Genomic DNA, 14,682 nt, shown 5'->3' with positions numbered 1-14,682 from the left:
ATTGGGTCGCATAAATATCTATTAAGGTCACATAGAGTATTTAAAATTGCATAAATTAATTATTTATTCGGCTGTCAATTAATAAAATCTATAAAAGTAGAAACTATTCATAACATTGCTAATCATTATATGGTTAGGTGAGGGGAAATGTTCCAATATGAGAGAATTGAATAATGTCATGAAATCAAAGAGAAAGACAGATGACAGACAGAAAGATACACGAAATGACAAAGATGCAGACATATAGACAGAAAGATGCTCAGACAGACAGACAGACAAGACAGACGGACGGACTGACTTTAGCAATAGATATTGTCTGCTGTTCCATGACCTCGTGAATGGCGGTCCTATCAGAGTCGAGCATCTTATCGAACTCATCAATACAGCAGACACCTTTGATGTTGATAATGATGAATAAATAAATATAATCACAATAAAAATAAAACAACATTAAAAACAACAATAATAATAAAACTATTACCATGATCGGCAAGCACAAGAGCCCCACCCTCCAAGGTCATTTCCCCTGTAATACTGTCCTTCATGACAGCCGCCGTCAATCCGACCCCAGATGACCCTCGACCCGTAGTGTACTGACCTAGTTTCGTGGTGGTGTAGTGTGGCTGGTGAGGTGTGGCTGGTGTGGTGACGGTTGGTGTCATGGCGGCGGTGCGGTGAACGTTGAGATGACGACCAACCACGTGGTGATGATGAGGACGATGATGAAACAATAAGTAGAAAAATATAAACAGATAATTAAATATAATATAAATAAATATAATATAGATAATAGAAATAAATAGACATAAAATAGCAATTCAAAAACAACAAAAAGGTAAAAACAAAAATGACAAACTTCTTGGGGCCAGTCTGTCGATGTAGCCAAGCAGTTGAGACTTGGCAACTCCAGGGTCACCCATCAAACAGACGTTTATGTTACCTGTGTCAAGGTCAAGGGTAAAAGTCAAGGTCAAGATGAAATAATGATAACAACGATTACAATAGTTATAATAATAAAAATAGCATAATATTGATTAAAAAGCTAATGAATACTATAGAGCTAGTTCTCACATGTGTCAAACAACATATCAGTATGGATGAAAAAAATGACAAAATCCACAAGCATAAATGTTTTAACATTAAGAATATATCAGTAAACAATACAATTATATGCCTCCATACATGCGTATTGACATGCAAACATTCAGACAGACAAACACAGACAGACAGACAGACAGATACAAAACCTCTAATCTTCATTCCCTTGGGTGACTTATCAACCCCTCCAACAAGAAGCAGGAGTAGGGCTTTCTTGACGTCATCCAGGCCAAAAATCTCTGGAGCTATACTGCCCGCCAACTTGTCATAGAAATCATCCTCTGATGATGATGATGGTGGTGGTGATGATAATAATGATAACATGATGATGACGACGACAATAATGATGATGATGTTGGAAGGATCTTAACCTGCAACTCTTTTGAGTTCCTCTGGAGTTAGTTCAGTGGCGTCCAACTCATCATCTTCTGTCTTGTTCATCTTCGTTATTCTCTGGTTGTGATGTGGTTGCAATGGTGATGATGTGGTGATGTGGTTTTATGGTGTAAATAATAAAAGTCAATAAAAAAACTTGAAGAAAATTTATGGAAATATAAAATGATGACAAGTTGATGTCGTTTCCGGCAGGAAATGATTGAACCAAAATGCATGCACGGTTATAAATTTGACGATGACGTCAGCAATGGTCATGAAGCCTCACATGAATCATCAGATTTACATAACAACTGCTAACCAAATCATAACAAAGAAAATAATACAATATTAAATAATAATAATAATGATGATAATTAAGAAATAATAACATGGGCTTCCAAGTATGTCTCAGAAAGCAATCCTTGGACAATCTGTTTGAATCCAGTTTTCAACAGAGGTAAAAATATCTGCAGAGTTCATTTATTACAAATGATTACAAAATAATTACAGTTGATTACAATTTATTACAACTCTTAACAATTCATTACGATTCATTATAAATCATTACAATTTACTAAAGACCATTACGATTCATTACAATTTACTAAAATTCATTACAATAAAATTATTTTTCTAATTCATCAAATATCTAATTAAATTATTTAAAGTGAAATTCATCAAATTATAAAAAAGTGAGTCTGAGTAATTTATCCACGAGTTTAAAACTTTCCACCCAAAATATAAAGGATATTAAAAATAAGTAGAAAGATGTAGAAGAAAAAATCCAGCCAGCCAGCCAGCCAACCACCTACCAACCAGGTAGCCAGCCAACCAACAAACCAACCAACCAAAAATTCAACTAACTTACCCCAGTTATGCTGACATGATCCCCAGGCTGGCACATTCGGGTGACCTCTCCCCTACAGAAGACTGTCATTCCTCTTGGGATGTTCCCAACTGGAACTTGGTCACTCTACAGTTTTGAATTGATGACGTCATCATCGTCGTCATCATCAGCATCATTATTGTCATTATAATTGTATCATGTGTGAAGTTTCTTTGATCAAAATAGAAAGCTAAATCAAATTCTTACTCTTCCTTGTACCTTAACACTTACCAAGACCATCTTTATCATCAACTGCAATCATCATCATCATCTACCCACATGTTCTTGAATCTTGATTTCCTGAAACTTCGTGAACTTTGACCCCCTCGTCTGCAGAAACAGACGACCACCAGACTTGTTGGTGGTGCACTCCTGACCCGGACAGAAGGTCAAGGGCATGAACGAGGTCGAGGTCACCTAACAAAGTTAAAGTTGTGTCACATACTATACATTTATTGTAGGTAACGTAAATCCTTGCAAAGCTAATGGTTTTTTGTGTTTTAAATTTTGAAAACAGTTCTAACAGAACAATTAATAAAAGAAACATGTGAAGATAAGAAAAATCCAACAGACATTTATTTAATTTCAGTATTAAAAAAACATGAAAATTATTACCAACCAACCAACCAACCATCCAACCAATCAGCCAACCAACAAACCGGTTGATAGGTCTCTGCTCCACACTGGTCACAAGTATAAGTGGCCACTTGCATCATAGGCTTGACCTCTGTGACCCTTGTAACGATGCCCTTCACACAAACCAACTTCCCAATGCTGTCAGCCTTCACATCTCGAATGGCCAAAAATTTCTGACTGTTGGGTGCTTTAAAGGCTACCTCACTGTATAAATGGATGGATGGACGGACGAATGGATAGATGAATGGATGGATGGATACACGGGCTCCTAAATGGATGGATAAATAAATGAATGGTTGAAGAGCACCAAAAATGGATGGATGTCTGCATGTATGGATGAATGAATGGATGGAATTAGAAAAAGTATCTTGTTGGAGAATGAAAAGTTTCACATATAATTGCTGTCCTCTGTTGTTCTCCATTTGAATGCTCATAATAAAAGATGAACTCAATGCAAAATATATTATATTAATACTGCGAATCACTTCAACCTGTGCAATAGCACATAGTTATGAACATCATTGAAGAAAAATAAAAAAACTGCCTTGAACAAAAATCACTGATTAAAATTTTAAAATTTAATTCAAAAAAAATAAATTTGCCCAAAGAACATACAATCTCCTCAATAATTCTGGAGGATATTTGTTCTTTGGATCTCTGGTGACCTCCTGCTGACCTTGAGGATGAAGTTTTTGCTCCATTAGGAGCCTGTGTTCAATGTAGACGTCAAGTGCGTCTTTTGCAACGATCTGCAGAGTTTATCATCAAAAAAAGTTGTCAACTCACCAACATCGCCATATTATCATTGTTATTATTACCTACTATAATCACTTTCATCATTTATCTATCATCTGATAGTATCTATTGCAATTGATATCATTCAGATCCTTACCAGCACATATCATAATATCAAATATATATATATTATCATTGTATTATCATCGTTTCATTGTATCATAATGCCATCATTATCCTAAACATATCATCAAGATATCATGTTTTTCTAAATGGGGAATGAGAAATTAAAAATACTTTTATTTATAATGTTTATTGATAATGCTATTAATTTATTACAAATTTATCAACATCACATCACTACAACCTCCTTAGTTTTGTAGCCAGGAAGAAGTTCATGAACAACGTCTGCAAAGACGGTTACATATCGTTTTGTGTTGGCCACAATGGCCTCACAGAGGTCAGCATCGTGGTCAGCCACATGATCCAGGTCAATCACCATCTCTACTTGCTCTCTGTGGGCTATGTTGGTCTGCAGAAAGATGGTGAAATCGAAATTTCATTTTTGGAAAATTATTATTTATTTTTGTTAATTTTTTTCTGTTTACATTCATTTAATCTTTAATAAATTTTGATCCTAATTCTTTATAAAGATTATATCATAATTATTACACTTGAAACAATAATAAAGATCCATTTAATTAATTTAATTGAAATTAGTTACTAATTAATGAACAATATAGTTGTAGCGAAGTAAATTAATAAATAGACTTAACTGAAATACAAATTTAAGACATTTAAGAAGTCATGTCATATGTGTTATTTGTACTACATTTTAATCTCCTACCCACCATTTGTTGGCCATAGAGGAAGCACTTGCCACCATCCTCTCTATCCTCATAGTATTCACTCAGGAATGCATGAATTTTTTCTAAATGGGGAACGTTTTTGTAAATATAAATCAGAAATTAAAAATAAGATTTTATCTGATTTTCATTTAATATTTTAATCTCAGTTGAAAGAATTAAAAAATTTATAAGAAAATGGTGGGGTTCTTAAAATTAAAAACTGAAAACTTAGTTCGGTTGATGCTCAAATTTTTTTTACGATCTTCTTGAATTTGAATGACAACTAAATAATTACTTCTAGAATTTTAAGTTAGAAGTTAGGTTGGCCATCACTGATGAAGTGTTGATGTTTAAGTTTAACATTCAAATTAATTAAAATTAAAGTTAACTACAAAATCTAAATTTCCAAAATTCGTACCTTTATCGTCTGCGTAATCCCTGTAAGGCATTTTTTTTTACTTTTAAAAAATTTTTTGTTTGAATGGTTGGATATTTTATTTAAAAACCGCAAAACCCCGCACTGAAACTTCCACAAAAAAAAATAAAATTTAGCGCCAGTTCTTCGCATCAACTCAATGCACCTTCAATGAGCAAAGAATCTTGAAAAATTATTTTCTAGGAAAAATTATTTCACTAGCATTTGGCGTTTGATAAAAGTTTGAAAGTTTTAAAATTTCAAAGTTAAGTTAATTTCTTTTTCTTGTAAACTCACAAGTCTATTTTGCAAAGTTTAACTCACTAGAATCATTAAAAACTTACATCAAACCTTTATATTACTGTATTACTGGTTTTCTTTACACACAGTTATACACACAAACACACACGCGCGCACGTACGCACAACCTTCTAAATTTCAGACACACAACTACTTTTACTTCTGAAAAATGACACAAGAACCTTTATCATCACGTATTTAACGAACAAATATATAAATACGACCCGAGTGTATAAATACCTCGTACACATAAAAACCATCGTACTCCTAAATAGCGACGGGAACCTTTCACGAACGAACCAAGTGGTTGTTTGGCATTATTCTTTACTTCCAGTTCTTTTTATATCCGTGCTACTTAGTTTAGTGGGGTTTCGGTTCAATGGAAAGCATTGGTTCAGTGTTCTCACTAGTTATAATTAATAAATGTATATAAACTCTGTCCTCTTATGTGGCTGTCTTCTATTTAGTTATTAGACATTACAAATAAAATAAAACGAACCAAATTAGGATATATCTCGAATTTGCATTATTTCTCATGGAAGTTTCCTTACTAAGCCTCTTTCTTTGCTGGTCCTTGTCTCTTAAGTAATCATTATACAACCTCTCTAACTACATCTCACTTTTCAAAATGTTGCACGGAGTGTTTTTGGACGGACCGCCGAATTTATAAAAGAGCACTGTTTAGAGTAACTATATAGGCTACATGAATGCTTGTATAAAAAAATATCGTGACTAATTTGTTTGATGGTTGGTTGATTGATATATAAATAAATCGATTGGTTATACAAATAAAAAAGTTTAAAAATAAACAGTCAACAAAACTGTGCTTGCTCTTTGATGAAATAAGACTCATATCATATAAAAAATGAAATTGTTTTGACTAAAAGGACGGATTGAAATATAACCATGATGTATGCCAAAATTATTTCGTAATCTAAAAAACGATATGTATAAATTGCAACAGCGTTTAAAATGACAAATCTTAATTAATATCACAGAAGCAAAAACGAAAATTTTTGAAAATTTAAAAAAAAAACAAGAAAGCGAAATAAAATAAAATAAAAAAATATCATCAGCAAATATGAAAGGTCAGTTGAGTCAAAAATATGGAGAGTGGCTATCAATGGACATTCATTTGCTTCTTTTTACTTCACTTTCTTAATGGACACCACTTTGAATTATTACTTCCTAGTTTCTTTTAATTACCGTTTAAAATTTATGAAAACTTCAAAAGCTACAACTACTACTATTGCTACTACTAATACTACTACTACTTACTACTTTTACTACTAGTAGTAGCAGGAGTAGTAGTATTAGTAGTAGTAGCAGCAGTAGTAGTAGTAATTGCAGCAGCGGCTACCATTAGTAGTAGTACTAGTAGTAGCAGTAGTACCATTCCAAGAATAATTATTATTGAAACACGAACAAGCTAACAAGAATAATGTTGCAAGCTTACTAGAATTTACTAGTAGGAGGTTGAGTGAATGATGATGAAGGTGGGGATGGAAAGGATGGAGATGAAGAAGAAGATGATTGTCAAAAAATGATAACGATAAACATGTGGAAGTATTAAAATATGGCTGTGATCCAACAATGATGATGTTGACGAAATAAGAAAGATGATGACTGAAATCACGAAAATGATGAAGGTAATGAAAAAAAATGATAAAGAGGAAGAAAACGCTAAAGAAACAAGTGGAAAGAATATTTTTTGAAGTCCGAACCGACTGCAGCAACACGTAATGAATGGCGAAGCGTAATGAATGGACGCAATCATGCTCAAATAACCAAAACAATAACCGCAAATTTTTACTGCTACATCCCACTTTCTGTTACTCTATTGACGGTAACAACTAATAATAAAATCTATAGCTCACTACTGCTGCTGCTACTACCATTATTACTACTGCAGCTACTACAGCTGCTGCTACTACTACTGCAGCACCTGCTACTAATACTAGAGTTACTACTACAAGGTGTTATGTTATTGATACTTCGAAAAACAGCATTCCATACGCACACTATAATATAATTTTACACCACCAGTGTTATTATTGGTAGTATTACTACTATCTTTGTAACTTCAATATTAATAAAAGTACTTGTTTCAATACTCAGCAACTACTACAACATGTAATTTTGCTTATGTTAATGTTGTTGTTGTTGTTGCTGTTATTTAAGTACACTGCATGTTGGCAGTGGTGGGGAAAAAAATTAACCATCTATTTTTTTAACAAATGAAACGTAATGATCAAATTAATTTTATTTCAATTTTTGTTTGTGAATGTGTACCGTACCTATACAATATTCTAGAAACATATATAAAAGAGAAAGACAGAAAGAGGTAAAGAGAGAAAGAGAAAAAGAGAAAAAGAGAGAGAGAGAAAGATAATGAGAGAGAAAGAGAGAAGGTAAGAGAGAGAGAGAGAGAGAGAGAGAGAAAATGGGAATCATACAATTATGCTTGAAAATGATAATCATGCGTAGAAAGTCAACCTATAGTATATTGCATAAATTTGGATTGCATACCCACAAAGTAACATAAGGCCGTAAAAACAAAAGAAGATAGCAAAGAAGGGAGAAAATACAAAAAAAGGTGGAAAGAAAGAGAGACAGAAGAAGAAACAGAGAGAGAGAGAGAGAGAGAGAGAGAGAGAGAGAGAGAGAGAGAGAGAGAGAGAGAGAGAGAGAAAGAGAGAAAGAGAGAGAGAAAGATAGACTTCAAAACACAACTAACCACTTTTTAATGTACTCATTCATAAGCGTTAGCGTAGTTAAAAGTAATGAATGAATATTGTTTAGAACGTTTTTCCATTGGTATTTTTAAGCGTTCCACACTTTTAATTTTAAAAAAGGAGAAAATTTTTCCAATTCTTTTGCCAGTTTCCCTCTTCCTTTTCCCAGCGGATCGATAATAACAACGTGGAAAACCATTTGGCTAATTACGGCATCATTACCTATTTATTATTATTATTATCATTATTATTACATTATTATTATCATTACCATTATTTATATTACAATTAAGAATGAGTTGTTAATGATGTTGTTGCTATTGATTTGTTATGATTTTATCATTTATAGCACTATTGCTTCATGACCATTACGTATTTAATAAAATAAAATTATAATTTAAACCGCAATTTCGTTTATCATATTTTTGCTATTGTTAATGTCATAAAACTGCACTTACCGCTACTCTTAATGTCATATTTCCACCTATATTTCTGGTATTGTTAATGTCATAATGACACACACACATGTTGCCACAGTTGGTGCTATATTAACATAAGCATTTTGTCATCGTTAATGTCATATAACCAAAAATGTTTCTATTAAATCCGCATTTTTGTGTCGTCATCGTTGTGTGTGTTGTTGTTGTTGCTGTTGTTGCTGTTGTTGTTGTTGTTGTTGTTGTTGTTGTCGCTTCATTATTACATTCAAAATTATAAAACTTCCTCTTCGAAGGGATGAATGAATAAATGAATAATGGCTTTAATGACAAATGATGACAATCACTAATACCTGCAAGGCGAAAAACACAAACACACACGCGCACGCACACACACACACATACATACACACACGCATACACTTACACGCATACACATACACGCAAACAGACAATCAAACTGACACACCTAGAACAAAAATAACATCGCATATGCCATTGCCATAAAACTCACACACACACACGTACACACACACAAACACAACACGCGCACACAAACAAACACAAACACACGCACACACATACGTACACGCACACACACACCTGCACTTCAATGAAGATGCATGCATAAAAACGAACTCCTACATTCTTTAGCAGGCACTTGTATGAAAAATGTCTCTGCACTCAACTAACAACAAACACCCATATAAATTATTTATAATGTATTTATTATTCATTTACTCATAATTAAATATTTTAATTATAATTTATCATTCATATTTCCACAGAACCAAAAATTGCACCAACACCAAAACACACAACCAGAAAACAAAATGACATTTAAATGAAAGAGGTATATATTCACAGTTCAGCCGACCTATCTACCTACGCATATCCCCAATCAAACACAATTTTTAGCAAAAAATAAGGAAAATTTTGATAAAAAAATAGCATTTATATATATATATATATATATAATATATATATATATTATATATATATATACACACACATATATATATATATATATGTGTGTGTGTGTGTGTGTGTGTGTGTGTGTGTGTGTGTGTGTGTGTGTGTATGTCTGTGTGAGTGAGTGTGCGTGTGTGCGTGTAGTTGCTTTTGTGTGTGCGTGTATGGGTTGTACGTGAATACATATGAAGTTTAACATACAAATTGCACGTGAAAACATAAAAATAAGAAGAATTGAAACTTCCACCTACCACACAACCAGCACGCAATTATAAATTTGAAAAAAAAATGAAAAAGAAATTAAAAAATAAATTGATAGAAAAGAAGAGAAGAGAAAAAGGAAAGAGAGAGAGAGAGTAAGAGAGGGAGGGAGAGAGAGAGAGAGGGAGAGGAAAGTTAATGAAAGTATGAATGATTGGCATGGGAGGAAAATGTGGAGAACAAATCTGTGGAAGAAATAAAAAAAATTAGCTAAAGAAAGAGGAAAACATCAATTTCACGAGAATGGCGTAACGTTATGACAGTCAGTAATTTAAATATATTACTAAATACCCACCTTGTACATCCCTGAAAAAAAGGAGTAAGCGACGTCATTACCACACTTTGCGCATGTTTCTATGTATGCTTTTATGCGCATAAGTGGATGTTTATGCTGTATCTGTGTGTGTGTGTGTTTGTATCTGTGTGAATATTGGCTAGTACGTATAACTATGTATGATTGTAGGTTCAAATAGGTTCAAATATACTTACATACCATGAATGTAGTAGATAGGTATATCTGAACGTATGTGTGTGTGTGTGTGTGTGTGTGTGTGTGTGTGTGGGTGTGTGTCTGTGTGTGCGTGTTGGAGTTTAAGGAAGAAGTCGCCTGTACATATATCACGTTGACTGCTGTTCGGGTTGTCTTCCGCTCTTTTCATACATACATACATACACTCATTCACGTACACGTACACGTACATGCGCACGCACACACACGAAGACAGACACACACATACACGCATACATACGCACAGTCACACACATACACACAGACGCTCGAATATTATTATTTTGAAAGTTAATTATTCATTATTTTTCTGTTGTTATTATCATCATTGTTCTTGTTATTGTTATAAGTAGTAGTAATAGTTGTAGTAGTAGCCGCAGTAGTAGCGATAGAAAGAATGGTAGTAGTAGTAGCAGCAGCAGCAGCAGTAGTAGTAGTAGTAGAAGTAATAGTAGTACAAGAAGTAGTGGCAGTAGCAGCACTAGCAGTAGTGGTAGTAAAATTAGCATTTAGTATTGTTATTATTATCATCATAGTTATAATTGTTTTATTAGTTATATTATTTTCATTATTCTTATTTGTATTAGTATTATTATTATTATTTTACCACATTTAGTTTATAATTCTCTTAATAACTTCTTCCATGAAAGCGAACTGGCCAATTGACATTTGAAGACTTGTACCTCTTACCCAAACGATTTACAAATGATGACCATCATCTACACATCTACATAAGTAGTTGCATATGTACGTGTAAATTTGTTTGTGTATTGTTGTGTGTTTGTGTGTGTGTATTGTTGTGCATTTGCATGTGTATTTTCGTATTTTATTTGTTAGTACGTACGTGTGCACGTGATTGTAAGTTTGTATAAATGTGAATGTGTAGGTGAGTGAGTTTATACGAGTGTGATGTATTTGCAATATGCATGTGTGTGTGAAAGGTAGATAGATTGACAGAGAAAGTGTGAGTGTGTGTGTATGTGTGTGTATGGGTAATGGGTATGTGTGTGTGTGTGTGTGTGTGTGTGTGTGTGTGTGTGTGTGTGTGTGTGTAGGTTTAATTTGATTTTTGCACCTATGTTTTAAATGTTAAGAGATCCTTAATGTTATATTGTCATTCAGAGTCTGTCTCATTACAACTCTCAATAATATTAATTTCTTCTCATCACATAAGTTACATTTGTTTGTGATGTTACAATTGTAGCAATTACAACAATGACATTTTAAAAATATGTTAAAAGAACAGGAAGGGCTGATCCAGATAACTTTGAAGGGGCGTGCCAACTTTTACGAGGTGGGGCCAACTTTGACATTTGTGCCAATGGCAGTGGAGGCCAAAGACTAAATTTTTTATGAGGCTGCTTCAATTTGGTAATTATTACATAATTTGTGTCAATTTTGCAATTAAAGACAATGTTTTAGTGTATTAGTGAGAAACATTTTTTGTTTTAAATTGCTTTTTTTTCCCTAGAAAATATTTCTACCCTACAGCCGAATTCATCTTAAAATAGTTTCCGGTATACTAACGCATTTGTCAAAACTTTTAATCAGCTGGAAAAACGTTGCTGAAAAAGTATGAAATGAAATAAGCTTTAAAATAGAATTGTGTTTTTAAATATTTTTAAGAGATTTTTTCAAAGTAAGTACATCATCAGTGTGGTTTAGTACATCATTTCTTATTAACTTTTCCGACAATTAAAGATTGATATTATTTTTACATCATTCAAATTTGCAAAAACATAATTATATGTGAGAAAAAAAAAGTATTTTTTATTTGAAACAAATTTTTTTGTTCATTGAAACAAAAATTATTTAATCATCCAAACAAGTTTTTAAAAAGTTTCACAGATGATAGCGTTTTAGGTAGCACATTTTATCTCAAACTCAACGTTTTCCATCAAATCCTTCTAAAAAAATATTGCAATCACAGCCAGGTATTTGTTTGGCTGAAACAAAGTTAGGCTGACAAATATTGAAATGAGGGGAGATGTCAACAAATTAAAAATTAACAATTCGTGTATAGCACATCGCATAAAACCAGCATTTGGACTAACAATGAAAAAAAAATTGAGTATGATTTTATTTTATAGTGTGAAACTAGTTAAAAATATATCTTTTAAGACCATGCAATGCGATGGCATAGCTGTTAAGACGTTCGGGATTACAGTTGCAGTGACTGGCTTCGAACGCAATTATATTCCAGTCTGTGACACATGTGAGTGATGTGCTTATTTCTGCGTCTTTATATAAGCTGTGTGTTTTCGACTGAAACCTCTTAAAAATACTGCCGTGAGATTTGGAAAAAAGTGCCACTTTGTCAGCAAGATATCTGCAAAGAGAATGTAATAAATCTTAAAATGATTAAGTTACGTGTGTGTATGCAAGATATCAACGAAAAGAATATAACAAACTTTAAAATGATTAAATTACATGTGTTTATGCGTGTCCGCGGTTTATGTGTTTTCAAAAATTTTTTTAAATTTTCCAGATGGTTCTGGGTGAAGCCTTCCGTAACCTTATATCATCCTTATCGGAATTATCGGTAGAAATTTTATCTCACTCTCAATTGCAGCTATCGTTGTTATTATTAGTTAAACTGAACATTTTCCACATTCCATTCTTCTCATTTATCATTTCTGCCGTCGAAACTGGCGGCTAGTGACATCACGTGGTCGTCGTGAGCATCGCGTCATCCGCAATCATCATTATCGTCATCCATCATCCCGACCGTCATCATGATCCTTCCTGCCGTTTATTCCTTCATTCTTTCTTCTTGCATTTGACTTACATCAACGTTACTATTACATTAATGATGATGATAATAATGATAATGATAATAATAATGAACATCATCTTCATAATCAGGTCATCTTCTCAAATGTTATTATTTAGCAAACGCGCGTATAATCTTCATTAATTTGGTAGCTATCATACTTTTTGCGTGCCATCATAGCCACAGCTCGTCATCATTACACCACCATTGTCATCACAATCTTCACCATTACCATCGTCATCGTCATCATTATATCACCCCTTTCAACCAGCAAAAATACTAATTATAGGCAAAAAAATTATAGTGCACAAACGTAAAATTGGATGGTATAGAAAAATTTTGAATGCGCGATAATACGTAATTATTTTTAATTGTAATCATTGCTGAAATACGAGCCATGCGACATTATTCAAGTCCTATTGTATGTTTATAACTTCGCTTAACGCCTGCAAAAATATTGTTTATTTTAATAGACAACAAAGAAAATAAAGCCTCAACAACAAAGAAAATAAAACCTCAAACAATTGTTCAGTATATGCGCAGTGTAATGTAAAATGATGTTCACAAAGGTATGTGAAAGAACACAAACGTCAAATTTTTGTTTAATCGTTATGCTGGTTTACGCTCCTGCTCGCTTCGCCCATTTATAAATACAAAATTTAGAAACTTCTCTTCTTTCTGTGTGTTTAAATTTTTGATAAACTTTATTTACACAGATGCGAGCGTGTTCCGCGAAATAATTCATCAAATTTTGTTTCTTTGTTTTCCTTTTGTGTCATTCATATTTATTTTCATCATCATTGCCCTCATCATCATTGCCATATGTAGTTTCATTGCCTTTTATATAATCATCATCGTCGTCGTCGTTGTTATCATCGTCATCGTCATCACCATTGTTGTGTTGAATGTTTCATCATCGTTTTGCTATTTTTCTATTACTTTTTATTGTGAATGTAATAATATTATTGTTATCAATATTATTATCATTATTATTTATTTTATTAATATAATTTTTATTAATTTAAAAAATTTAGAAAACACTGATGCACTAAGAGGCAAATTTGACAAAAAACGAAATAGAATACTAAACAAACTGAAAATATATATAAGCGTTCGTTTAATAACAATTCTTTATCTGTATGTGTGTGCGTATGTCTGTCTGTATGTATGTGTGTGTGTGTGTATGTATGTGTGTATGTATGTATGTATGTGTGTGTATGTATGTATGTATGTATGTATGAACCCATAATTGATTAGAACTATAGGGAAGTAATAATCATATCCGGGTTCAGCTTTAATCTATGTACAGACAGGTATTTTAACGCTCTATCCAAAATACAGAAAGAATTATATTTTTGAAGTAAAATAGAAAAGGATTGCTTTACATAACTCTTATCTAATGGGTCACCCGATACTTCTACAATCCTGCTACAGAGTTCATTCAGAAAATTCTGAGTCTGAGCATCGGTTGGACCAAAGGTCTCAATGCAGACTGGCTGAAAAATTTTGCTTTCTGCAAGAGCCGCATATTTTGAATTGTTAAAGTCTGCGGCTCTTAAGGCAGCGGCACCCGCCTCCTGTGAGGTAAGATTAATGTACCTTTCAGCCATGGTGTGAGGGAACGTAACATCCCAAGCAAGGGATCGTCCCTGCGCCCATGGTGAATGTATGTATGTATGTATGTATGTATGTATGTATGTATG

The 14,682-nt window shown here is 33.1% G+C and overlaps 3 protein-coding genes across 3 annotated transcripts in view; all 3 read right to left on the bottom strand.

Moving 5' to 3' along the window:
• Window positions 1–5,125, bottom strand: part of HELRODRAFT_96289 (hypothetical protein) — a 7,401-nt gene extending 2,276 nt beyond the window's left edge. The window contains exons 1-13 of the mRNA XM_009032166.1: window positions 4,997–5,125; window positions 4,582–4,661; window positions 4,098–4,262; window positions 3,611–3,744; window positions 3,019–3,199; window positions 2,639–2,776; window positions 2,342–2,446; window positions 1,863–1,940; window positions 1,470–1,551; window positions 1,248–1,379; window positions 857–940; window positions 482–598; window positions 295–393 (exon numbers count right to left, since the gene is read on the bottom strand). Of these exons, the coding sequence (XP_009030414.1) occupies window positions 295–393; window positions 482–598; window positions 857–940; window positions 1,248–1,379; window positions 1,470–1,551; window positions 1,863–1,940; window positions 2,342–2,446; window positions 2,639–2,776; window positions 3,019–3,199; window positions 3,611–3,744; window positions 4,098–4,262; window positions 4,582–4,661; window positions 4,997–5,027 (1,426 nt within the window). The 5' untranslated portion in view covers window positions 5,028–5,125. The remainder of the gene's footprint in view (window positions 1–294; window positions 394–481; window positions 599–856; window positions 941–1,247; window positions 1,380–1,469; window positions 1,552–1,862; window positions 1,941–2,341; window positions 2,447–2,638; window positions 2,777–3,018; window positions 3,200–3,610; window positions 3,745–4,097; window positions 4,263–4,581; window positions 4,662–4,996) is intronic.
• Window positions 5,126–8,116: 2,991 nt separating this feature from the next.
• On the bottom strand, window positions 8,117–10,875 carry HELRODRAFT_165632 (hypothetical protein; the record flags this gene model as incomplete). The annotated part of the gene is made up of 5 exons (XM_009032165.1): window positions 8,117–8,250; window positions 8,487–8,520; window positions 9,994–10,095; window positions 10,192–10,215; window positions 10,843–10,875. The coding sequence occupies 5 exons, from the start codon at window positions 10,873–10,875 to the stop codon at window positions 8,117–8,119; spliced, it is 327 nt and encodes a 108-aa protein (XP_009030413.1).
• A 3,363-nt stretch (window positions 10,876–14,238) lies between these two features.
• HELRODRAFT_165631 (hypothetical protein) lies at window positions 14,239–14,589 on the bottom strand (the record flags this gene model as incomplete). The annotated part of the gene is made up of 1 exon (XM_009032164.1): window positions 14,239–14,589. One exon carries the CDS (start codon window positions 14,587–14,589, stop codon window positions 14,239–14,241), a length of 351 nt encoding a protein of 116 aa, XP_009030412.1.
• Window positions 14,590–14,682: the final 93 nt, after the last annotated feature.

This window comes from Helobdella robusta, assembly GCF_000326865.2.
Source record: "Helobdella robusta unplaced genomic scaffold HELROscaffold_8, whole genome shotgun sequence".
Taxonomy (NCBI): domain Eukaryota; kingdom Metazoa; phylum Annelida; class Clitellata; order Rhynchobdellida; family Glossiphoniidae; genus Helobdella; species Helobdella robusta.
Note: the sequence above shows the minus strand (reverse complement) of the source record. Positions and strands in the feature narration are given on the sequence as shown.